The sequence below is a fragment of the Diceros bicornis genome, chromosome 6, assembly GCF_020826845.1.
Source record: "Diceros bicornis minor isolate mBicDic1 chromosome 6, mDicBic1.mat.cur, whole genome shotgun sequence".
Classification (NCBI taxonomy): domain Eukaryota; kingdom Metazoa; phylum Chordata; class Mammalia; order Perissodactyla; family Rhinocerotidae; genus Diceros; species Diceros bicornis.
Genome location: NC_080745.1, coordinates 6,883,435 through 6,911,412, shown reverse-complemented (window position 1 = coordinate 6,911,412; position 27,978 = coordinate 6,883,435). Strand labels below are relative to the sequence as shown.

At 38.1% G+C, this 27,978-nt stretch overlaps 1 protein-coding gene across 8 annotated transcripts in view; it reads right to left on the bottom strand.

Annotated features, from left to right (window-relative positions):
- Positions 1–27,978, bottom strand: part of NRG3 (neuregulin 3) — a 1,040,976-nt gene that overhangs the window by 529,735 nt on the left and 483,263 nt on the right. For all 8 annotated transcript variants that reach the window (XM_058542792.1, XM_058542796.1, XM_058542793.1 and 5 more), the window contains exon 2: positions 27,391–27,520. In XM_058542792.1, coding sequence (XP_058398775.1) covers positions 27,391–27,520 — 130 coding nt within the window. The remainder of the gene's footprint in view (positions 1–27,390; positions 27,521–27,978) is intronic.

Genomic DNA, 27,978 nt, shown 5'->3' with positions numbered 1-27,978 from the left:
CCCTTTCCAGGACCCTCTCTTTTCCTTTCTGTCAGTCAATCAATGTCGATCAGTCATGATGGAATAGCCTGAATGCCAACTGTGTATAAGATTCTGATTCTCTCCCATACGACTCCTTTCTGGACCCAATGATAACAAAATTAGACAATGTAGCTTCTTTCTGAGTTTTGGGAAGTGAGATGACAGAGTCATGTGGTATGCTGGTCTCAGCATACTCCAGTCAATCAAGACTCCTTCCTCACAGCTACTTCATTTTCTGTGCTTCTTAGGGGTCTTCTAGGAAGACACGACTTAGGCCAGCCACACAATATGCCCCTGTTACTGATAGCTATGCCTTTTCTTTTAGTACTGACACTCCGAATCACCAAAGGAGTCCAGTGGGGTTCCACAAAACAGGATTGGTACTGTAGAGAAACTTGAACTCTACTTCAGAAATGAGAGCATTTCACCTACACTCCATTTTAACCCATTCCTTGTGGAAAAATGAGCTACTGACAGTGTCAAATAAGTACCTCCAGACATTCCTCAGCAAACAACTTTCTTAATCTTGCAGATTAAAAAAATGGCCATAACTGTCACTAAAATCATATAAAGCCTATGAAAAAGGAAATACAACCTCACCCCAAGCAATCTGTGATTTGAACAAACACTGCAGCCTGCAGATAACACCCCTTCCAGTCTGGAGTCCATTCAGCATGGCCTTTCCTTTTCCTCATTAAATCAATATCACAACGATCCATGTTCTGCCAGCCAAGCTATAATACTGCATTCTTCCAGGGCTCAGTAATATAAAGTGATTTAGTGCTTTCGGCTTGAAAGATATTACAATGAATACTGTGATTTATAAAACAAATGGGCTATTGTCCTAAATAAGTTTAAAATTATATAGACTTGAGGAAATAGAGTTAACTAAAGTTTTCACGCTCTTAGCCTATTTTCTGCTTAGCAATTTCTACAAACACATAAGCAATTCAACTCAGACAATGCAACGGAAATTTATAACCGGAATCCTCCATACATAGTTTCCTTAACCGAGCGTACCTTTGGGCATTCATTAGTGCACAAAGTCAACTTCCTACATATCCTTCTTATATCCAGGCAACTGTTTATGTATTTACTGGACCCATAAATCATTGGATTCTAAACACTTGGTCTATCAGAAAAATATGCTAATTTTAGAAGACAGCCTATCCTGTACTGAATGCTAGTGGGATTTTGGAATATTATTTCTTGCTTTATCACAGAAGCGTGGTAGGTAATGGAAATGACGAGAGCACTGGAAGCCAGAGGAATCTAAGCAATACATTGAAAAGCTGCCATCTCTTATTCTCAGTTCACATTGGTGAAGACAGCAGAGTGTGATAATTGTAGATGGGATATTTTCATTTAATCTTTTAAATGTATTGGGTTAGAAATGTGAGTGGAATTCACATGGGGCAATTCTAATGCTTTTCCTAGTTCATTTTTTGCATGTGCTTGAAAAAAAACTCAACTTTGGCAACACTGTTGATGAGAATTGTTAGAACAGAGAAAGAGAGAGGAGACAAACTGGATGAGAATTTAAAAAGCAACTTAGTCACAACTCGAAGATTTTATGGTCATTTTTGCAGAAGACTGTAGGCACCTCGAAATAGTATATATTAGGTAAGGTCAATTTCAGCTGCTATAATACAGAGGCCCCCCAAATAGAGTGATTTAAAAAAAGAGAAAAGTTTACTTCTTTCATACATAACAATCCTTGGATGTCTGATCTGGGTTGACGAGTGGACTCAATTTTGTTCCAAATTTTCATCCTCTTGGGTGTTCTCATCTGCATGATTGGAAAGTGGGTCATGGTCATTTCTGTGCTCCAACGTGTAGGAAGAAAGACAAAGAGATTCCAAGGCAAAGAGCTTTTCTTTCACGTGGAAGATGCTCCCAAATTACACATATCACTCCCACTCATGTCCCATTGGCTCTAACCTGGTCACACAGTCTTATCAAGCTACAACAGAGGATGCGAAGTGTGACCTACAGCTGGGCAGTCAGGTGTCCAGCTCAAATTGGCCAGCTGATTCTTCACTGACATTTGAAGGGTATTTCTAGACTGATTATTTACTTTCAAAGGTCGTTCCACGTTCCTTTTAACCTCTTTACCCATTTTGTGTTCTTTTCTGTTCTGAGTCCTCCTTCTTGGTAGGATGATATAAGTAGCAGTGTATTCCTTCTCAGACAAAAAGACCTTAGGAGAAGCCTCACAAGACTCTAGCTCACAGCCAACCCAGGCATCTTAAAGAGTGCTTTGAAGTATTTGATAAATAGATGAGTTGAATTACTGAGTCAACTGCCAATAGCAATGTTGTCATACATACATGGGTTAGAATTCAATATGGCAAAATGGTTTTTGGAGGGAAAATATTTGTCACCATGACCAAAAACTAACAAAAATGATCTCATTTAGTGATTATACAGAGAACATTCAAAATTATGTTTCCCCAAAAGTGCATTTGTAACCCAGAAGCCAGGGTCCCTCCCACCCATCTCATCTTACACCTCCTCCCAACCTACCCTCCTCAGAAGTGAATCCCACAGCCCTAGCCACGTGAAAGCTGTCCCCATAGGGCATGAGTATCTCCAGCCTCACTTACCTATGCTTCCCTCTGCCCCTAGGCTCTTACAACCCTGACTGCACTCTGCTTTGCCCAACTACAACCCAAATGCAAAATTATGCCATTTGTCAGTATCCCCTGTAGAGAAACTGAAAAATTTATCTTTTCGTCTCGTAGAGAGTTACCTTTCTTCCCCTCAACTCCTGATATTAACTGAACTCTAGGTCCTGAGAAATCACTTTTGCAATAAGGCGGCTCAGACATCTTGTCGAAATCACATACTTTTGAGAGCAAAAAGGACACTATCAATAATTGTGTAGGTGCAAAGGTGTAACTGGGATGGTCTTGGGAAAATCAGATGTATGGCTCCCCTTCTTATAAAGCACTTTCCCTAAAATGACTTGTGAGGGATATAATTCTACTTCAGGATTCATTTAAATTGCCGCTCTGAGAATATTCTTCTACCTAAAAGCTTATGCTGGGGAATGTTGATCAATTATAAAGAAAAAAGCCTTAAAAACTGAATCCAACTCAAATAAAATATGAGCTTCCCCTAAGTATCACTCAACCAGTGACATAGGGAAATGCCATCAAAGGAAGTACAGGCAAAATCTCCTAGACGGCCTTTTGTAAGAAAGTCAGTAAGAGCAGAAACTTATTAGTGGGGAAGGAATGTGAATTAAGGGACAAAACATCACTGTGGATACACATTTTCATAAATATTCTAGGTTCCCCCCCCCCATAATAATACAGTGAAGTAGGTACCATATACAATCCCTATTTTATAGAAAAGAAATTGGACCTCAGTGTGGTTCAGTGACTTGCTCTAGTGGTTGGCTAAGGGAGATTTAAACTCAGCTCTATGTGACTGGACAGAGACAGGCCAAAGCACAGTAAATGACACAAGTAGCCCCTCCAATGCCTCTGCCAGATGGAATTTCTGACAGATGTACCTTTGACAATTGAGAATTAGTGTTACTTTATAAAGTCAATGACTTCAGAAGGTCACACTCTAAGTATGTTTTCATCTCCGTAAGACCAGCTATTGACCTACTACCTAACTGAGACTTTTCTGAACCCATTTTGTGTTCAGAAGCTATCCATATATATGTGTGTGAGTGTATGTATATGCATAAAACTGCTTATTGGACATTGTAATTTTGAGTGTCAATAGCCACCTGCATTTTATTAAATCAGAATATTAGTTTGCATATTCATCAGTTACCTTAGTTTGTCTGCTGCCATATAAAAAGTACATATCAATGTTTGTATTTTTCCTATTAAAAATAACTAGCCAGCCATTGAAAATATATGTTGGATACTTGTTGATCATATAAGTTAATCTGAGCAGAATGTTCTCTGAGGGATAAATCAGAGCAATGCATAAGGATATGAGAATGTAAAATAAAATGAAAAATCTCTTGTTGGACAAATTCTTGATCACCAGTGCCTGGTAGGTGGTAAAAGGCTGAGGAAAGCATGACTCTCCACTATGAAGCAATGTTCACTGAGGGTTTAACTCTTCATAACCATGCTGATAGTTATGTGCCTTTCCTGTCAGCATGGGCAAAGCACAAATTTGTGAATTGAATTCTGATTTGCACTCACTGGTTCCATCACCTGTCGCAACTCACTAAGACTCAGTTTCGTTGTCTTCTAAAGGGGGTTCTAGTGTCCACTTTGCTGTGTGGTTAGGGGAGTAAATGCACGTGGAGGTTTGTGAGAACTGTCGCATGCTGGACAGTTCAAAAATATTTCATATATTTTCTCCTCCTCACTCCCCAGCTCTTACAGCAGTGGTTTTAGAACTTTGGTTTAAGAATAACCTTGAGATCTTTTGCAAAATGCAGATTTCTGGGCCCCTTTCCCAGGCCCATTGACTTAGCAAGTATAGGGTGGAGCTCCAAAATATTTATTTTAACATGTTCCAACAAGTGACTGTGATGCAGATGATTTGAGAAGCACACTTGGGGAGACACTGCCTTACAACATCCCTGAGACATTCAATCCCAGGACAAATCAACGCTTTGGTGGGATGCTATAGAGATCACACCATCTTGCAGTATGAGGACAAGGAATACATTACTTCACATTTAAGTCAAGTTCAACTCTTACCTCTCTATCAGGCTAGGTTTCCAGATTCTCTAAGACAGAATTGTGAATTAATTCCACTGTTACTGTTAATATGATTTCCACCATTTCTTAACATACTTAGAGGCCAAAATGTTACAAATGTACATTGTACAGAGTTCACTGTTTTTTAAAGAAATATCAGGCCTCCAAAATATTTGCCTTATTATATGTTTTTTATTAATTTTATTAATATTTGAAGGGTAATGGAAGGGCACATAGAAAATTATCTGCCTCATATCTTGGTTTCGCCATCTATTTTCCTGTCCCACAAGTCATCAATATTTCTACTTTCTCATAAATAATTCTAGAGACATAATTCTTATGTATAATCCTATGCATGTACAAGCAAATCCCTTCTATTTTTTATACAAATAATTATATATCTTTGTTTACTTTGGTTTTCCTTCATTACAAAATATCTTAGAATATGCTCCACATTTTTTCCTAAAAAGTCTCCTTGTTCTATTTTTATGGCACATTACATATCATGTATGAGAGTCCCATAATATATTTAACAATTCTCCTGCTGATGGACGTTTGTTTCCAATCTTTTGTTGTTTCAATGAAGTGATGAATATCTTTATTGGAGAATCACTTTTCACTGTGCTAAGGTTGAATCTTCAAAATGGAAGTGCTGCTTGAAAGGATAAGTATATTTCCAATATAGGAACAAACTGCCCTCTATTGTGACAATTTACACTTCCACATACACGTATGCTTACTTTCCTACCTACTCATCAACAAAGTATTATCAAACTCTGCTCTTTGCTATTGTGACAGGTTAAAAAATGGTATCTCAGTAGAAATGAGTGAGATTGTATATTTTCTGAAGCAAACACAGCATTCCTTCCCACAAACACACACATAATTTCTGACTTTCTATTAATGTTACAATAATTCTTTTTCTCTTACTTTGATTTCATTATAGATTTACTTTTTAATGAGAAATCCTTCTAGAAGAAAAATTATGGGGGTATTAGTAATCATAAAAGTTGATGATGATCAGCAATTTCTGTGTCCATTATTGATGTACATCTGAAATTAACTTTCTCATCCGATTGATTTTGTAGGAACAGCCAATTCACATGCAAACGTGAGGGTTCACCTATTAAAACTATTAAATTTGTATATGTTTTCAAGCTAAAAAGTCTTTCAGAGTGGTCAGTCTTTCCTTTCCTTGTTTGTAAGGGTACATGAATGGCTCTGTACTTGACCTCCTGAAAAGCAAGGATGTTGGTGAGGACAACAGCTGGAAGGCCGGGGACCCCACACCTGCCCATGCACCAGCTTGTGACGGTGTCAGCCAATCAGCCCGGCTGCACCGGTACATGAGTAAATGGAATAGGAATGTCAATCAATGCAGCTATGCGTAATCTTTCTTGAAAATATAATTTTTAAGACGATGAGGAGATTGGAATCATGAGAATATTTAAGTTTGTGTGTTTTATGAGAAAATACCAAATTGCGTGTTTTATAAGACAATACTAACTTAGTAAAAAAAGTTATGGTTTTTGTTTACTCTGAGTAAAGAAAAAAAATAAGGCTAAAACGGGTAAAGTAACTGGGGAAAATGAAATATGATATGGCATATTAGGAAAAAAAACTGCCAAGATTAAACTACCTACTATGCTTAGAAAAATAGCTCCAAAGAAGTGATTTTATAAGACACATTGCTGGATAGTTAATTTTTTTTTAATGTGGCATTGAAAAAGTGAATCTTTCAGAGTATGAAAAAGTAGTGAAAATATCTTTAAAATGAGTCAATAACAATTTTTTGTGACCTTTGAGGTTAAACATTTTATAAGAACTCTTTAGATAAAATGGGAAAGTGTATAAGAAGAGGAGAAAAATTAAAAATGCATCATGAAGACCCTTGTCTGTACTTTATTTTAAACCAAAATTGAGAATTTATGATGACATAATAAGACTTAGGCTGAATATTCCATTCTCAAGCTCCTCATCCTCATTTATGATATTAGCCAAATACACAATTAACAATTTAAAATCCAAATAAACTCATGCCATTTTTATGTTAATGTTTGCATCTCTTCTCTCCTTGCATAAAAAAGACCATTAATAAGAAGCCACATTAAAATAATGGCACACATATCCAAATGCCAAAGGAATGTTTCCTGCCTGAGGATTTAGATAATTGAAGTTTTGCTGCTTACAAACAGTTATTAATGAAAACCTTTTCTTTTTCATCTAAATATTCATGGCCTTTTAAAAATGTCCGCATGTTAGACTTATTGTTCTACAACAGAAAGGGCAGATAAATGGGGGATAAAAGTAAACAAATGTGCATAACTATCTAATAATTTATATCTCATGTAATAGCCTTGTGGAAAAACGATTTTACTGGCATGTTTTTTTTTCCTCCAGCTTAATCACAATTTCCAGTATTACTCAATATATATCCAAAATTTAGACTAAGGAGTTTTAAAATAAAATACTTCTAGTTGCAAAAATTAATGGATGTTCAGAGTAAGACAATTTGAGAAGCAGACAGGTGGTTTAATAACCAAAACATTATATTGAGCCTTCTTTTCTTTCTCTCTTTCCTTCCTTCCTTCCTTTAATTTTTTCTTTCCCTCCTTCCCTTCCTTCTGTTTTTTGGTTTAGCTATAGCTCTTACCTCTTTACAATTTTCATTAGGCAATTCATTTTATAAACACACCTAACTAAGCATTGTTAAATAAAATTTGTATCTCATTTTTGTATCTAAAATCATATAAATTTAAATTTGATAGCAGCAATCCCCACTAGTAGTGAAGGATTATAATTTACTTGCCTATAAAACCCTGTCTCTCATACTTTGTATGGATTCTGTCCATTTTAATTGTTCTCAATCTTATTCAGCCCCAGTGACAAGGGGAAGCTCTGAGCAATGTGTTGGCAAAGGGTCTTGGTCCATCCAGTTTCCGTGACAGTGCCTATCAGGGAACATCATTCTACACACTTGGCCTACTAACAGCACATTACAAATCCCGCTATCAGCTATGAATAAAGAAAAACCTAAAAAACAGAAAGAAATTTTTTAAATGGTGAAAAAACAGACCATTCAAATGTGAATAAAATTAGATAAGACTGTCAATATTAATATAACAGAATTAAGATATTAAGTAAATTAATGGTGACAGCTTATAGTGATAAAATTATATTCAAAATTAACTATGTCAAAAAGGTTTTATTTGAAATCAATAGCAGATTAATGCTTAGCTATGCCATAAAATCATTTTTTAAATACAAGAGAAGATAAATTATCATAAACACATCTACTTGGTAAAAATAAAGACATAAAGACTATAAGCAACATCATTAACAAGGATAATTAAATAAAAAGATTTTGAATTTCTCATCTTTTAGTTAATACATTGTCTTTTTAATAAAACATTTAGAAAAAATATTACATATTTGGATATGATTAAAATCTTTACTCATTCCAAAATGGATAAATTGTCAAAAAACTATCCTACTTAAAAGAATCTTGGTAGATTCATTTACTGGTAAATTCTAAAGCAACTTTAATACAGCTGTTACACAAATGGCTCTGAAATTGGGGAAATATACAAGGCTTTTTAAGGTATTCTGCGAAATAAAAGTGAAACTGATATCTAATGTAAAATAGCTTTAATAAAAAATTAAGCCTGGCCAATTTCGCTAATGAATATGAAATTAAAATCTTAAGTACATTATCAGGGTTGGAATTAAACAACAGGATTAAGTTTATGCTATGAAGACAAGGATATTTCTATAGAGGCAGAACTATTAGTTTAACACACCATGTGAATAGCTTAATGAGAATAAAGCACTCCATTAGATGTGTTTCGATAAAAAGCTTTATGCACAAAATTTTATCCAGACCAAATAAAAGAATATACTGAAAATGTTAGACAAATTCTTTAGAGTCTAACACAAAATAAAGATACTTTTAATATGTTTTATCTTATTTAATATTGGTTTGGACTGCTGGATCAATATGATAGTATGTGAAAACCAAGCAATAAAACTTAATAACAGAAGTCTATACCACAAAAGACACATTCTTTTCATACTGCATGATTACAAGGCTATAAAAGCCTAACTCAAATTAAATCTAACAGAAATGTTTAGTTCATAAAGCAGCTAGATATTATAAGATAAAAATACAAAAACAAGTACCTTTCCCATATCATTATAAAAAACAAATAGAAGGGCTACCATGTACTAGTTGAGCAATAAAAAAATATAGGGTAAATAATCAACAACAGCTATGGATGAGGTCATAAAGAAATCTACAAACTATCAAGGGGAGTGTTACGGAAACACTTGAATAAATGCACAGAAATACCACAAATGTAGAGGAGAAAATGAAATCTTATGAAAATGAATACTCGTACCCAAGATTGGAAGACTACATGCAAAAATATTCATAGTACTTATCCTTAGAAGTTGTCATTGCAAGTGCCTTTTTTTTCTTTTTAATATGCATTCCATAAATACAATAAAATGAGTTTGTATTTCTATAAAAGTAATATAAATAAAACAAATATAAAATTTAATAAAAAGTGTTTTTTTTAATTTAAGGATATCAAATTATATTTGGATACAGTAGAACAGTGAAGAAAAAATAAATTGTATGGTCGGGAATTAAAATCCATTCAAAAGTAAAGCTAATTAAAGCAATGTACAATGGCATATGAAAGGAAATATTATTTAAACCAAACTAAAGAGAAAGTTCATAAATTTATACACATAAACACACACAAATACATGTAATAAGGGGCACATTAACACAAGAAATGGAAAGATTCTTCAACAATGGCTGTGCTGTTTTATCACTTTCTTGATATATGAAATGACCTTGTATTATTATGGCTTGTCCATGGTAGTTCAAGTTTGAGCCTCACAACAGTCCTACAAAGCAGGTACTGTTATTACCATAGCCATTTTTCAGAAGAGAAAAGTGAAACGAATTTTCCTATTCTTAAAGCTAGTAAGTAATAGAGATGTAATTCATGTTTCATTCTTTTTTGCTAGCTCAATGAATGATACCATCCAACTGCCCAAATCAGGAATTTGGCAGTCTCTTTGAATCCTCTTTCCCTCTTACCCTTCTTCCCTCATTAGCAAATAAATCTTGTGATTTACCTCCTTGAAATCTATTTAGTATTTCCTCTTTAAATTCTCACTGCCAATACTTCTTTAGATCATTGCCTCAGCCTCCTTTTCTTAGTGTAAAGGCTTTCTCTAATTCATGCTCTCTTGAAATAACATTGCTCCTCTATCATTGATTTGGTATATGAAGCTCATTTTCCCCCAAGGATGTTAGATAACTTTTCAGGCAACGAAAATGGAGAAGAGACAAAAGGCTAGACTTTCTCAGACTTGCAGCCCTCCAAGAGTTAGAACAGAGGTGGGATGAGCTTGAAGTGAGAGTCCCAGGTGCCAGGAAGCCACAGTTAATTTCACCCTCCTAGCAAACCCTTCCTCAGGTCCAGCCTTCCTCAGTCGCCGAGGGGGGAAGCATCCTTAGGAAGAACCATGCCTTTCAGTGAAACCTATCACTTTTGGCAGTTCGGAGAAAGAATGACAGGGAAAGCACTATCTGAGCCTAAGTAGTCCTCATCTGTGTTGCCTCTGCTCCCCATCCGTGAGTGCTGCCCAGATTTTACTGGTGGCCTCAGCCTTATAGCTTGAGCCACTGTGATGTGAGTACCAGCACACCAGGCCATGCCACAGATGGGGAAAAGCAAGAGCAAAATTCCAACAGCTCTTTTCCATGCTGGCCCCCACAGCCACACCAGCTGCCTCTGACTCTAGGCTTTAGATTGCACATAGTGGAAAGTTCAAAGCCATCTCTCTCTCTCCCCCAGCGGTTTTTCACAGGGGTTTCTCACAACGTTTTCCCTGTGTTGATGCTTTCTCTCCATAGTTCCTCCAGGTTGATGTTGGGGAGGGTAGAAGAGGTTTAACACGCAGGTAGGAATTCCTCCTTCCATTCACTCTCTCTCCTGCAACTAAAGTGATCTTTCTGAACAAACTAGAAAAACAAACAAGATAAACCTCCATAAACAGTTCAAGAAAGTTTTCAAGCCCCTAACTACCATTAGTGGCTGAAAGCCCAAGATTTCCCTTCCATTTGATTGTCCAGATCTTATAGCTTTTTTCCGTCTTAGCTCAAACACCTGGTGGATGAAAAGATGGCCAAATTCTATCAGCTACAAGTGTTGTTACTGTAGTCTTTGCCACAAGGTGGCACCACTGAGAGAAGCGGGACCCCTACAAAAGTTTTCTTCCTAACCCATCAAACTTGGAAGCTTTGCAGAAATCCCAACCTAGTCGAGGATGGAGAGTGGGGTTCCCTCTCTGTGTTCCAGGATTACAGGGTTTGGCTTGACCCCCACTTGAAAGCCTAAAGTAGAGAAGCCAGGAAGAAGGTTCCAGCTCCGCCCTATGGCAGCACAGAATCAGCCTGGTCTCTAGGCTACAAATTCAAGCCTGGGTCACCGTGCCACTCTTCTGCTTTCTTGTGAGCTTGCCTTTGGGGCTCTCCGTGTCCTTTCCTGCCATGAATCTTAATAGGATCGCTCTGTTCTTCCCAGACAAGTCCCCTTCACTTAGAATTTACAGGAGCATGATTTGGATTCTTGATCGTTTCTCTCCTAAAAGGCCTTGAGCTTGTTATTATACTAACTGATTAATTTTTCTCTCTTTTGGTTTTCCATTGCCGTCAAAAAATTCACTCACTAAGTAAAAATAAAATATAAATTCACTTTATATCCATATAAAAGATGTAAAGTGTTTATTAATTAAAGACACAGACATTAAATAATAATGAGGGGCAAGCTTACACATATTTAACTGGCAAGTAGAAGTTTAACTACCCAATGCAGGCAAGGCGTTTTTGCATCAAGAGCCATGAAAATATTCATACACTTATGCCAAGCAATTTCACCTCTAGCTTCAATTCCAAAGAAGCAATACAAGAGAAGAACTCCATCTATGCACAAACTTCACCGACACACCTAGCACAGGCTTGCCAGAGAGTGAGTGCTCAGTCAGTGTGTATGGAAGGCTGGTTGGAAGAGAAAGAATGAAAAGAGAGAGAATGAGAGGGAGAGAGAGGACAATTAGAAAGCTTCTAAACATGCAGCCATGGAATACTTTGCTAAATGTGGGTACCCTGACTAGCACAACAGTAGGTAACTTGAAAGTGACAATTGTGGAGACCCATGTAGCCATATGGAAATATGCCCACAAGTGTTGGTGGTTTGGGGGTGCAGGGAGCAGAATACAAAGTTGGCCTGCTTTATACAGACCACATGGAACTCTCCGAATACATAGGCACAGACTGGAAAGGACTCTGTCAGATGAACAGCATAATCTCTTGGCATAGTCAGTTTGATATATAGGCATGGTAGAAGCGAGGGTAAAGGATCTGTTTTGAATTCTACTAACATTGTCCTAAAAATGTTTGTGATAAAACAAAACCCAAAATTGTTGGGGACCTAGGAAGCAAAGAAGGAGGCTTATGGCAGCAGTATAGACCAGTGATTCTCAATGTTGGCTGTCCATTGGAATTACCTGGGAAGCTTTAAAAATATAGATGTGAGCCCCACTTACAGAGATCCAAATTCGTTTCTTCTGCGTGTGGCCTGGGCATCCGAATGCTGAATCTCCCTGGGTGATTCTACTATGCAGCTAAGGTTGAAGCACTTGGACATAGAGCCTTGCTACCCAAAACCAGGTCCACAACCAGCAACACCATGGCACCCAGAGGCTGTTCAGAAATGCAGAATTTCAGCCCCGCCCTAGACCTGAATTTTTAAAAACTCTCCAAGTGAGTCCACGGACATACCAGTCTGGAAAGCCCTGGCAGGGACAAGTAATAGGTTTGCTTTCTAGTGCCTTTTCTGCGACAGTCGTGCCCTTCCTAATTTAGCAGTTCATCTTTTGTACTTCAAAACACAGAATGGTCATGTTTTCTCCTGGAAATATTTGCTCTTTCTAAAATCCCTCTGCTTTTCTTTGATAGAAATGCAGTAAAACACAGCATGTTTACTGACACAGGTGAAAATGCAAGAGATCACTCACGTACTTCACCTGATTTTAAAATTGGACATGACCTTAGAAATTATCTCCAATCACACTATTTCACAATGGAAATTAAAGTCCACAGAAGCTAAGACATTACCAAATGTCACACGGCAAGGAAGCAGCAAAGCCTAGATTTAGAACATCATCATTTTTGATAAACCAGAGTTGTCCTTTTGAAAATTTCATCTTCCATCGTAAAATTCACTTAGCATTTTGCCATATTTACACATCACGGCTTTCTAAGTTTGAAAATAATAATTTTTTTTTAAAAAGCCTCAGATGAGTTATCTCGGATGAACCAAATTCCCAGGGAGTTGTGATTATTGGAAACCATCAACAGGTACTGCATCCATTTCTCTGAATGTTGCAGAGAATATTTTCCCCCAAATTGAAATTCTGCTCCTTGGGAAAAATACTAATCGTCCAGTCTAAACCTATGAATCACAGATGTGATATATAAAATCCCCCTGATATAACAGAAACCTGATAAGACATCTGGCTTATAAAACTGTTGTGGATGAGATGGGCATAGGACAAAGTCATGTTGCAGGCACTCAGGGATTCTTATTGGGCAGATATGTGAACTAGCAAGGTAACTAGGAGAGATAAATAAGGGATCCCGGAAGCTCCACAAACATATTCTCTAGGGTGTGCAGGAAATCATGCTCAGACATAATTTCTGAGCTGCATATGGATGGAGGATGTATCATAGTGGCAGAATTAAGAAAAGAGCCCTGGGATCAGGATAGGGCCCCAACCCGTGCTGCGCAGCAGGATTTAGTCCCTCACTGCTCCAAGTGTGGGCCACGGGCCAGCAGCATGGGCATCATCTGGGACCTTGTTAGAAATACAGAATCTGAGGACTCACTCCAGACCCACTGTACACAATTCTTCAGTTTAACAAAATCTCCCGAGGATTCACCCACTCATTAAAGTGTGAGAAACATTAGTTTCATTCACTGTTTCCCAAATTTGTCTCAATAATGGAATCATCTGAATGCACGATTCTTGGGTACCACCTCAAGTCTTGACCCAGAAGTTTCAGAGGAGGAGCCCGAGAATCTACATTTTTAACCATCGCCCTCAGTGATTCTTACAATAAAGCAGGTTTGACAAGGTTGGAAGATCAAGAGCTTCATAGTCACACAGAACTGAGATTGCTACTCAGCCCTGCCACCAACTGACTGGGCACCCTTGAAGAAGCCACCTTCCCTCTGAGAGCTTCCATGTCACACATCAAATGAGGATACAGCATTCCTTTGCAGATTTAACATGAAGACTAGAGAGGCAATCATGAAGCAGTGTATAAAGGCTCGAAAGTTCCGCCTTGCACTTAGTAGGTGGGAAACGGAAGGTGGCTATTAGCATTTTTGTTGTCTCCCATTTAACACCTCAATTTTGTCCTCTGAAAATGTTGGTGTTAGGGATTGTCTAGGGTTCTTTTCATAAAATTTCATTAAATTTATCTTTACTGAGTAGGTGGCAGGTTCCAGAAGCAAAGATGAACTCACAGCCTAGTGGGAGGGTCAGGTTGGTGAACAGGAATATTATAATAGAAACAGAACTTTTGTTCTCAAATGAATCATTTCATACATTCAGATAATATGTTGGTTACCTTGTGGGGGAAAGAGGTCAAAGCTGCTATTTAATATCATTAAAATAATCATTATTTCTTTCACATATGCTAACCCAGGCAGAAAGGAGAGAGCTTTCCAGAGCACTGAAAATAAAACCTTGCCGCAGAGAGAAAGGCTTCCGTGTGACTTCAATTGTGGCTGTAAATTGGCCCAGGAGAACACCCCAAACTGGAGCAAAATGATGGCCTTATTTAAAGTAGGAGCTTCATCGCTCAACCCTTCTGCCAGTTCTTTCCAACCTAGTGTTTTCCATTCTCCATTCTCCTACATTAGCCTCTGCTTTATAACAGCTGGAGAATGTTTTTCCTCTAGCAGTGAAGCCACCCACTGACACACACGCCCCTCCCTCCTGAGGCTCAACGCTGGGAGTTCCTAACTGAATTTCTGCCCTTGAGGAGCACAAGGTCCCTGGGATCAATGCGCTGTCTGAGGGCTCCAGGAGGCCAGGCTCGGGGCATGCTGGCCTCGGGGCATCATTTTAGTGTCTCCATAGTCCCATGTCAGAGCACTCCTCTGTCCAAAGCCTGGGGTCTGTTTGTTTAATGAAGTCTTCTGTTGAAATAATAACTGCTTTCCCTGATGTTAGCTATAATTGCATTTTTGATGTGTTCAAATGAGAAAGTCCTCTTTGAGAAACTAGAAAGCCACCCTGTTTTAGGAATCTTACAACCTTTCTCCGGTTTCTGCTGTATTGTACCTGTCACTGTATATGCCGAAGTGCCAAAATGCTGCCTGATCCATTATAAGGTAAATCTGACGTGGTTACCTTATTTTGACCTCATGTGGGCCTCACAGGAGCTCTGCTAGAGAAAAGAAATACTTTCTCGTTGGGAAAATGTAGGCCATTTTACTTGAACATGCCAGCAAGTATCTTTAAACGTAGCTTCCTTACATTCTCCTTGAATAATTCAACAATGATCACTGGTCAAGGCATCCTTGAATAGATATGTTTAATTGATTAGCAAAATTTTAGTGCTGGAAAATCATTTCTTACACCTAAGTTGTTAATAAATTAATTTTAGCTTGTAGCTATTAAATGGTCTTTGCAAATATTTCATATATGTAGATAAAAACCATAAATGAATTTTGGATAAAGAAAAAGAATCTTTATTTCATAATTTAATCAATGTGACACTTATTAGGTTTGAAAACCATATTCTTGTCTGCTCTTTCCACTCACCATAAAAATTCAGAGTTGAGGGAATGGAATTAAAAATGTCATCATGTTCTGATATGTTTTGAGAACCATCTGGACACAAGACAGAAAATAATTCAGAAAAGAAATGACCAATCGCATAAGGAACTTACAATATGAAACTGATTATTCTTATTGCATCTAAAATAATTTTGAAATTTCCTCCCTGGGGTTTGAAGGGAATCTTCTCCAGTAGCAGCTCAACTCTCCATGTGTTTGTTAGCAAGCAAGAGCAGGCTTCAAAATGAGAAATGAGTGGGGCAAGTTCATATGTTACTTCCTCTCACAATCTCTCCCTGACTTCAGGGCCATAGGTTTTTGGAGTCCTCTATGCAGATCTGAGGTATTCACTTGCAGATTACATCGTTTGGATGATATAGATCACTGAACTTGTCACGTTGAATTGAACTAGAAAATGCCCATCTCAACACCCTCTCTCATGAGTTTTTCTGAGAACATTCATCACTATATTCCTACCACCTTTCATTCTACCTAGAACATTGAATATGCTTAATAAACATTGGTGAAATGATGCAGATAATGTGAAAAATTGCCATTTATTTTTTAGTGTACGTAGGACAAAATATACATTCTATACCACTCACATATGATATATATCTCTGTAAACACATCCTATATCACTCACATATGACATATATCGCTCAACAAGATAGTCCCCAACAATGTTGAATGCTTTAATTTTTTTCCTGTGTCTTCTTTTATCTTTAATTTCTCATTTTTTAAAAAACTTGCATGAGGGTTTTATTTGTAAATATACTTGATGAAGATACTTCCTCTGAGTTAACCAGACTGGTAAGGATTTCCCTGCTCTCCCAAGCGTGAGTTTGGTGCCCAGTGACGGTCAGTGTTTGCCCATCATGGAATCCAGTCACACTAGATTGTACTGACTTCTCGGTGCTCCAACTAACAGCACGTTCTGTGAAAGAAGGAACCGTTTTTTCTTGTTTACTATTGAACCTCAGTGCCCTGCATGATGCTGGATACCTAGTAAGTATACTATATTTGTGTGTCTGTGCACACGTGTGTGCATAGGACTGATCTGGCTTCAAGCTGCATAAAGCAACCAGAATAGCTGTAATCATAAAAAGATAAACAGAGTTGTAGAGATGCACTCCAAGATAAACAAGAAATGCTGTCTATGGCTTCTTTCTATAAAACAAGGAGGGCTTGGTTCTCCTGTCACATTTTTTAGTTTTCACAAATAATAGCTAGGTATGTAGGTAACTAAAGAGAACCTTAATTGGATGTTGACATGTACTTCCACAGATTTGGGGTATGGTGGAGAGGCACTTGGCTTTGGGGGCTCCCTGCTCTGCCTTCTCATCCAGACCCTGCCGGTAGTTAGTGACTCAGCTGATTTGGAGAAAGTAGGGATAACAATATAGAGGTTGCACAATCTTGTGAAATTTATATTAAGAAAAACACATATCATATATGGTGGTCTGCTTTTCTATTATTTTGAGTTTTATCTGAATTACAATTAGGGCAGCTATACACCCTATATAGCTCGGGGCATTCCCAGTTTATGCTTATCTTACAGAAGAAATTATTAAAAATGCCCATTACATCTCAAATGCTTTCGGGTTTGGATGACTTTCTATTTGGTCACTCAGATTATAATTTGTTGGGGAATTTAAATATGTATTAATTGTATATAATTGTCAATATATATTGTAAATTATATATAATTATACATGTATATAAAATTATAAGTAAATGTATATTATAAATATATATTAATTGTATATCATTATAAATATATATATTTAATCAATTTTGAGGTATCCTAAAATATATCCAGAGTTTAAATGTTTGAAGCAGTTGGGATTTTAGGACCTCTGGACCACTGGGATTTTGGAGGAGAGAGGTTAGCAGAGAGGGTAGGTGTGTATACCCTGGAATCAACCTGCTTAGTCTGAGTCCTGCTCCACTGCTGCATAAGCTGAGAAATGTCTTTGGCCTCAGTCCTTTGCACCTCCCTTGCAGACTGCGACAGGCGCCTGACACACAGGAAGGCCCACACAGACACGACCGAGGCTTACTCCTTCAGCTGGATGTGCTAATGCTCTTCTGGCTGGGGAGTGTAATTCATCTGAGCTACACAAAGACTGACATTTTGTTATATGCATAGACAATGGGATTTGATCCTTAAGTCATCCTTTATATTTTTAAAAAGATGTTCAGACCAAAGTGAATTGGAAAGAAATATCATCCTTAGGAAGGTGAAATGCTGCCAGATGCTCTAAAAGTTACGCCAGAGCAAGAGTCCTTTCATAGTAAATGGGCAGACTGCAGAAAGGTGTTGCAAATTCCTCATTGCCCCAGGAGAGTAGGCAGAAAGTTCCAGCCATCTTTGTTCTGTTTTGAGAAAGTTTTACTGGAATGTTTGCTTGATGAGCCTGAATGGGAGGGCCTGTGGTACCATGGTTAATGTTGTTCATATCTGTACAAATAGATCATCTCTAGGTAAAATGATATTTAGGGATATGGTCTTAATTTTTAAAATAAACTTGGTGAAATAATTCCTGATGCAGTAAAACTGCAGCATATGCGATCACGCCATCCTGGCTCTGTGCAGGAGCGCCCAGGCTGCTCCCACAGTAACAGGACTGCAGACCCCACGGGCAGGAGGCAGGGGACTGGGGAGGCGGATGCAGGGGCTGCCGTGGAGGAGCCACCTGAAGAGTCCTCGGCTAGAACAGACTGAACAGTGAGGGGAGGAAAGTTTTCTGCCTATCCCTCTCTTCCGGAATTGTCAACAGGGAGAATTCCCCTTACAAAAGGTGGCCCCTTGTCTCTGCTCTTCTCCTAAGTCTACTGCTTGAACAACTACAATGACTCTTGATTCTGAAAAGTGTTCTTGCCCATGATCAGGTATTACTGTGTTTTTAAATAATTTCTCTGGGCCAGTTTTCTTTAATTCCTGTTAGTGGGTCTAAGCTGCACTGTGTGTGCTGGAGACTCTGAGTGCCCGTCAAGAAGGCTGGCACAAGCCAATCGATCTGTAAACACAGTTGTGGAGATCAAAGAGCAAAACATGCCCTTTACTATATTCCACCGCACCCACTCCTCTCAGTTCACTGTCCACGTCATCCAGACAAGCGCACTTTACTCCTCTCAATCCTCACAATGATCCTGTAGAGTAGTAACATTATTTTCCCCATTTAACAGAGAAGAAAACTGAGTCACAGACAATACATGTAATCTGTCAGTGTGTTAGTTAGTGGTGGAGTGCTGAAGCTAACCAGCCAGGCTAATTGGGAAGCATTAGGAAAAGTAGAAGAGGAAAAGATCTAGCATTTTTTTTTTTTTTTTTTTTGGTGAGGAAGATCAGCTCTGAGCTAACATCCATGCCAATCCTCCTCTTTTTGCTGAGAAAGACCGGCCCTGAGCTAACATCTATCACCAATCCTCCTCCTTTTTTTCCCTTTTTCTCCCCAAAGCCCCAGTAGATAGTTGTATGTCATAGTTGCACATTCTTCTAGTTGCTGTATGTGGGACGCAGCCTCAGCATAGCCGGACAAGCGGTGCATCGGTGCGCGCCCGGGATCCAAACCGGGCCACCAGTACCAGTAGCGGAGCGCACGCACTTAACTGCTAAGCCACGCGGCCGGCCCCAAGATCTAGCATTTTTTTAAAGAATCTGCAAGGAAACAAAAATATGTTTTTTAAATCATCTTTCTTTTTTTCCAAGATAAGAAATCTTTTAAAGACATTGTTTTACAGTGAGATCTTCCTGAAATAATCAGACTGGTGTCAGGAAAGTTTGATGAAGTCATAAGTAATATGTCAATGTTGAAGTCTATTGACTGTAACAACACTCTAATAATTCTTAAAGTGTTTTAATTAATAGTAACCTCACTATAAAGGTTAGGGACAGACCAAAAATCTGCTAGATGACTATTACATAACTACAATACCTTGCCTTTATACAGCATTTTACAATTTCCAATTGATGTTCGCATATATTATGTTGCAACAACACTGCCAGAAAGGACAGTCAACATTATTCACAGCTTACAGTTGGTAAATAAATCATCTTGGTAGCAAACAAAAAAAAAAATTGTGTGTGTGTGTGTTTTATGAGGCTGCATATTTATATAAAAACAAGCCTGGTCTTGAACCTCACAAAGTAAAGCAGCTAAAAACTACTTATTTAAAGCAATGTACTAACTCCCAGCAATCTGACGTACCCAGGTGAAGCTGACAACACTTTGCCATCATGTGTCTGATATTAATGTTAACACACTCTACATTCAAAGATGTTTCTCTTTTATTGTTTTCTGCAAGCTCTCATAAGTCAGATTATTTTAGACACTAAGGATTTTAGTGCCTATGTATTGTAAACACTAAAATATACTAATTGTCAAACTTTGTGAAAACTATTTTGGGAAAGAATGAAGAAAAGAGGAAACAGTTCATCTTTTTGAATCCTATATTTGCCAGAAGTGAAATAAATATTTTTCAATGTGTACGCTGTTTTATTGAAGTATATTTTTATTTTCTGCAAAAAAAATAAGTCAACAGGCCATTTTATCGTTGCACAGAATTATAAAATCAACATCTATTTTACATTAATGACACAATTATGGCAAGTTACATTGATATGGTAGGAAAGGAAAAACATTTTTTCCTCCCAAAACTATAAATATTCAGCAAGAAAAAAATTTTGGAAAACCAAGAATTGGTTGCAGAATTGGAGAAATAATAGAAAATTGCTGATTTGTCATAAATTAAAATTAGTAGGAAGAAGCCTGAGCCCTCAGAACATACACTGGAATTCTTTAGCATGTCCTTTCTTCCCCTTTCAAACCTAAGTCTCCTCTGAATTAAATAGGTAGATGATACGCACTCCATTTCCCTCCCAGGATTCCAGCAAAAGTGCTTTTGCTTGGTTTCAATGTGAGCAGAAGAGAAGAGGAGGAAAGAACTATCATATGCATAATGTCTGTTGTGCTTTTGGAGTTTTCTGCATGTTGCTGCTGCTTTCAATTCTTGCATCAACCTTTTGAGGCAGGTGTTAGTCCCTCCCCCCTCCCTCTTTCTCTTTCTCTTTTTTTCTTTTTTAAACAAAGGACTGAAGGTTCTGGTTAAAACAACTGGCAAAATAACTCCGGCAGCCAATACAAAGCTGAGCAGAGCTTTTAACTCGGGTCTCTGCATCTCGAACACATTTGCCTCAGATACCTCTTACCCCAAATCACATAAAAAAGCTATTTAAAAAGCCAAACTTCTGGGGCCGGCCCCGTGGCTTAGCGGTTAAGTGCGCGCGCTCCGCTGCTGGTGGCCCGGGGTTCGGATCCCGGGCGCGCACCGACGCACCACTTCTCTGGCCATGCTGAGGCTGCGTCCCACATACATCAACTAGAAGGATGTGCAGCTATGACATACAACTATCTACTGTGGCTTTGGGGGGAAAAAAATAAATAAATAAAATCTTTAAAAAAAAAAAAGCCAAACTTCTGTCAATGATTTGATACAACAAAAAGCCCAAATCATAACAACCACCTCAAGAAACACGATTTCATGCTTCAGTGAGAGCTGCCAATCAAGTTAGAAAACATTAAAATAAGGTAAAAATCTTTGGCCATTAACTAAAAGATGTGTTATTATTCTTTACCAAATGCGCTTTTCTGGTCTTTTACATAGTATTTAAGTAGCCCTTTAAGAAACACAGCTCGGGTGCAATGCAAACAGGTTAAACTAGAGGTAAACCACTGCTCAAGTGTCACTAAGTTGCACAATGAGCTTTGTTGTGTTGTTGTTCTTTGTTTATTTTCTTTTTGAGCTAATGAGACTATTTTGACAAACTTTATGCACAGAGAAGAAGGAGACGAATGCTTATAACTTGGTTCATTTCTTCTTGTCAAGGGCAATCGGTAGATGGCCGGTTATGAACATGGCTATTGCAAATTACTCAATCATGTCTGTGGCAAACCTTCTCGTGATGGACTTGAAATTTATCTGGTGAACTTGAAAATTCTTCTAAGGCTCTTCACCCTATGATTCAATTCTATTCTGCAGGGATTCTGCGACTAGGCCTGGATTTATAGATATCTCAGCCTCCACCGTCTCCTGTCAGTGGAGTTCAGGGATGTGTGCCAAAACTCCATTTCCATTCTGACTTGCTTCAGCCACAGGGAGTCATTAGCTGCCACTCTCAGAGCACTTATTGGAGAACCGCTTGACAAAAAGGACCCTCATTGGGGGAAGAGCTAATGACCTCCAAAGTGGCAGAGCAAAGCACTGACAGGCACGGTCCTGTAATGTTATACAGTATATCATAGGGATATGGTTACATTGTGCCCAATCAATTCTCTTAGAAATGGAAGCTTTGTTTTCAAAACCCACTTGGGCAGAAGTAGACAGAGTAAGGAACAGCAGCTCCTTGGAGGGCTCCCTTCACTTTCAATCGCCTCCCCAACTCACCAACTCCTAGGCGCCTTTTACCCAGATTGCTGCACAGTCCATCAGCCCCTTTACGTAGTGCTGCCCTGGGCAATGGTTGCTATTGGACTGCTTTCCTCTTTTGCTAGCAGTTCCATATTTCAAGTGATTCAAGTGTCTTCAAGTGAATTGCGTGATAGATTTCCAAAATGATAACTACAGGTCAAATTCAGCTCAAATGCTAGTCTTTCCAAAGTTTTGAAAATCCATTTTTGCAGCAAGGCTGGTGAAACATTTGATGAGCTTCAATTCAGAAGAGACACATCCTTTTAACTTGAATTTGGCCTCAAAACCTGTTTGGCCCATTCAAATGCCTAGCCAGCTTTTCAGCTACAATGGCTACCTCTTTTACTCCAGTGAAAAAATTATAGATAGCACCATTGCCCAAGTTCTTAAAATTTCTGGAAATGGCATAAAAATAAATGTATCAGAGAATAGCCCCCTTTTATTCAGAATATTTTGACTCAAGGAGTTTGAGGTGACTTGCTTTCCTTCTCTACTTTGCTTTATTTTGTAGGATGTCTCTTCCCATTATTTAATCCAATTTTTTTAATGTTTCAAAACACATGAATTCAGCATGGAAGAGAATTATTGTAAAGAGTATAAATGAATTATAAATAAAAGAAGCAGCCTACACATTGAAATAAAGTTGGTAGTGTTTAATCTGGAAGGGCTGAATTGAAAGTTCTCTTATCAGCCTAATAGTGAATTGCAATGATCTGGACTTAACAGACACAAGGACACTATCTTTCTGAATGGAAAGATGAGAAGCAGGGATCAAGTGTCTTAACCAGGTGTTACATAAATGAAATACAAGTGCAATGTAGAGATCTTAGAAAACTTACAAGGTTCAAAGAAGAAAATGGTTGTACATTCTATTAGCCTTTTTATTTAGTTCTTTTTCCAAATTGGATTGCTATTGTGTTCAGCATTACAATTTTATATCCCGATTTTCACACATAACATGATATAATGAGCATTTTCATATCCTTAAAATATTTTGAAAATTCCAGTTATATTGAATTCATCCAATGTATAGATCTACACTAATTTATATAGACGTGTAAATTCAGGCTTTTTTTTTCTTTTAGCTATCACAAATAAACCTGTGATGAACATCCTTACAAACAAATCTACATATACATTCTGTAGGCTAAATTCTTAGAAACGACATAAAGATTTTGAAATATACTGAAACATTACCTGCAGAAGATGTTTAACAAAGTACACTCCCTCAAGTAGTGAATATGTTTTTATTGCACCCTAACTAAACTATTTCCTTTTAAAAATCATTAAATATTTGATAGGCAAACAAAAAAAATTAATTTGCATTTCTTTGTGAGGCTGAGTTTTTTTCATGTTTATTGGTTACTTGCATTCCTTTTTAAGGCAAGAGTGTGTTCCTCTGCTTTGTCCATTTTCCTATTGAGATTTAATTTCAGTGTTACTCTTAACTGATCTATGTGACTTCTTCAGAATATTAACTCCTTGCCATATTAGTTGTATGGTTCACTGACAGTTTATCTGTTTTTTAATTTTGTTTCTGATTTACGATATTCAGATCAAAAAACAACGTGGCAAGGCTGTTTATTTTTTCCTTCCATTACTTTTTGCTCAAAAGGTCCTTTCAACTGCTGATGTAAATAAATATGTAGTTTTATTAACTGTTTTCCTTAAGACTTTATTAATTAATTAATTGTATTAACTCTTGAATTCATTAAGAACAACTTTTGCTATAGAGAAGAAAGTACGAGTTCAACTTGGATTTGTTTACCTGCTAGTCATCCAAACTTACTGAAGAGCCAGTCTCTCCATCCTGTTCCTATATATGGATCTCTCCTTGTTCTACACTAAGTTCCACTATAGACCAGGATCTGTTGTCACTAATCAGTCAGCCAATGATCTATGACTTTAGAGTATATTTTAAATTCAGCAAGACCAAGGTTGCCTATTTATTTATTGTTCTTTAAAATCTCTTTGTCAAGTTAGTTTTAGGATCATGGTATTAATCTTATATTTTCATTAGTTTGCTCTATAATTTCTAATTATTCATACTATAAGTGGGTTTTTAAAAGATCTGAAAATACACTGAAGAATGAGAAAATAACAAATGGAAAAACATGCAACTTATCCCAAGAAACACACTGTAACATTTTTGAGCACACACACTTTTTGGATCTCTATCAGAGATGATCTAGGTAGTTTTTCTACAATTCTTCCTTGGCAGGTAAACAGAAAAGTGTTAGAGCATGATCAACTTTTTAGAACATAGAAAAAAATTTTTGATTCAGTTTATCATAGGATTGTAATTTATTTTTAAAATACTAGAAGATATAATCTTAATTTCTCTCAGATTTGAATGTAAAAAGTAAACTATTTAACAAGCTAAATTCACATATACCCCTTTGTATTGCTGCTGCGATACACTAAATTGTGTTTGACTTAACTTGAAACATAATCCAGTTAGTAACGTCTCATAAAGATACCCCCAGTAGCATGCCAGTCACACAAAAGCACTATCCCTTGCTGTCCTTATTTCCTAATGATGAAGTATTTCACTTACTCCAAGTGCGTTACAAAGTGCAGTAGCCATTTAATTCCTAAGTTCATTTCTGCATGTATTTATTCAACAGTATCTTGGTGATAGGAGGTACTCAATAAGCATTTGTCCAATGGAGAAGAATGAATGAAACATTCTACTTAGAGTGCTGTACCAAATGGCACATTATTAATAACTACATTGGAATTCTTAGAAGTGGCTGATGCAGGAACAAATGTAAGCCTTTTATTCACAGCAAAGCCTGGGAGATGAATAGCTGGCACATGCAATGTGTGATTTATTCATATACACTAGTAGAAGATTTATAGGCATCTATTAACCTACTCGAGCCCCAGTTCTGTCTTAGGCTGGTCTTTTGTTATGATTAGCTATGTTGTGACTCTACGTTAAATTAACAGGTTGTCTGTGCTGAAATATGCAAGAAATATGAAGACAGAAGGCCAAAATTATTATATATGTACATCATTCTAGCTAAACCATAGATACATCTCTGCTTGTGTATGTTAAAAAACTTAGAGATATACCTATGCACAAAAGCAAAGGAATTTTTTTCTGGACCTGCAATCCATTGTCATAGACTGGATTGTCCCCCAGGTAATTCCAATGTTGAAGTCCTAACCTCTAGTACCTGAGAATGTGACCGTATTTGGAGAAAGGTTCTTTATAGAGGTAATTAAGTTAAAATAGGGTCATTAGAGTGGACCCTAATCCAATATGACTGGTGTCCTTATAAGAAGAGGAAATTTGGATAGACACATACAGGGGGAAGAAAATGAGAAGACACAAGGAGAAGACAGCCATCTATAAGCCAAGGAGAGAGGCCTGGGAGGATACCCTTCCCTCATGGCCTTCAGAAGCAAACAACCCCACTGACACCCCGATCTCAGACTTCCAGCCTCCAGAACTGTGATAAAATATATTTCTGCTCTTTAAGCCACTCAGTTTGTGGTACTTTGTTACAGCAGCCCTAGCAAACTAATACACCAATGAACTAATAGAGAATACAGTGAAGCTCTATATTGAAAAATAATAAGAATTATTTTTTTCTTTTCAACATTTTTAGTTTTGGAAAAGATAATTCATACCCACCTTCCTACTGTGGTGGGTCTGATCTGATCCTTCCTTGTGGTAAAACACTATCAGGAAAGTCACTGCTTTAGGTGAGACTTCTGATTCATCCCTTCATCAATCGATTAGGAATTCAAACTTAATTGATTGCATCACCCACTTACACATGATGACCCAATTGCATTGGCAGAAGTAACTTGAACATATGGTTGAGTATCTAAGAGCATGGATGCACTTCATGCTTTCAACGGGTAGCTTCACTCTTATTAAAGTCACTGTGTGCTTTCTACCTGCGTCTGCACAGACCTAATAAATACAGCAAGAAAAGAAGAATGTGGGGAGGATCCATTCCCACCGCCCTTCATCCCCAACCCAGGTTCACAGAAGACAGAAATGGGATGTGAATTTCGTAAGTGAGGTAAATGTAATGGCACTGTCCAAGTCACATGAAAGCCACCATGTCAAGGGTGAGAAAAGGTCACAGTTCTGTTTATCCTGACAGAGCATACAAGGTAACTCTTACAGAGATCTGCTGCTATCACTTATCAGCTCTTCCAAACCTGGGCTGCTGCCCACTGTGGCGACTCGTCCTCCCCGGGGACCGAAGCTGGCTCTTGGAGCCAGGCAGGATTGGTTGACACGTTCTAAGTTCATAACCGTAAGATGCATTTCTCTGTGCCATCTTAATAAAACAACATGGAATAAAGTTTTATAATAGCAATAGGGAGAGAAAAAAGTCATAATTTTCCATGCTTCACGATTCAGAATAATTAATTTAATAACTGTGTCATATGAGAAGAGTAAATAAAGAGAAGGAAAGGGGTGTGGATATATATGATCACTGAAGCATACACAATTGCAAGGAAAAACAAATTACCAGGGTAGTGCTGGAAATAAAAGCTCGGTGGGAAATATTTTTTGGATGCTAATTTGATGCTTCCATGGAGCCTTAAAGCTGCAGTGTGTACAAGTGCACTGTTTTATCTCCACTTGTTTTTATTTTTAGCAGTTATATAACCTGATGTCTCTAAAAACCGATTAAACACCTTTCTGATCTCTACTGGGCATTTTCCCTAAGTAGTTCTCCACCTAGACTGTAACAGGACTATGATTTCATTGACAACATCCTGCTGGAGAGTGTTTCATCACCAGACGTGTTTAAATAAAGTACTGAACTTCATAAACGAGGGCAGAATCAAAATAAGATACAGTTTTCTCTGGACACAGAGTCTCTGGGTTTGGTTCACAGTAAACGTTGAGATGCCAGATCTTCGAGAAGCAGCTTGCTTTGTTATGCCACAGTTTGAGGGTTCGCAAGAAGGGATCATTTCTGAATGTGAACATATGTGCTAGAGTCCCACACCAGAAGTATAGGCTTCTAAAGTGAATAAATATTTCTTTTAAATTGGTAGATATAAAAGGAAATCTTCCTTTACTTGGTCAGATAAAACTCAAATCTTGTCTACTTTAATTCCATTTTATCTTCCTCAAATACTAAAGACACCAGCCTTGTCCTTTCCCATGTTAAAACTCCTGATTCTGCCTTTCAAACAGCTGGACCATATGCATCACATTGTACTATATTCCCGGAGCTCAACACCGCCTCCCATCTCTGGGCCTCTCTGACGGCCTGCCCTCAGTGCAGTCGCCGCAGCGGCTTACCGACAGTGTTTATGGGATCCAGTCAGGGTTTCGATCACAAAGCACTCGCCGTCATTGAGACAGTATGCGAGGTCCTTGTCTCGGCAGGGTTTGAAGTGCTCGGATCGCTCGGTGGAATATGTCGTCGTATCTGTGAAGGGAAGCACACAGAGAAATGCTGTCAGCAGTGCACTGACACCCCTAGCCCCTGGCACTGGCCTGATCTGGGTGTTGAGGCCTTCTCACAGGCACTGACCTTGGAGATCCTAGACAGACAGGCCAGACCCTCCCCTGTACCAAAAAACCACAACTGGATATGACCATTTTATAGACTGAATGTTCATGCCCTCCCAAAATTCATATATTGAAAGCTGCTCCCCAGAGTGATGGTATCAGGAGTCGGGGCCTTTGGGAGGTGATTAGGTCATGACTGCGATTAGTGCACTTACAGAAGAGACTCCAGAGAGCTCCCTCACCCATTCCAGTCACGTGAAGACACAGCAAGAAGATGGCCCTCTATGACCAGGAAGCCCTCACCAGACTCGGAATCTGCAAGCACCTTGATCTCACACTCCCCAGCCTCCAGAACCATGAGAAATAAATTTACGT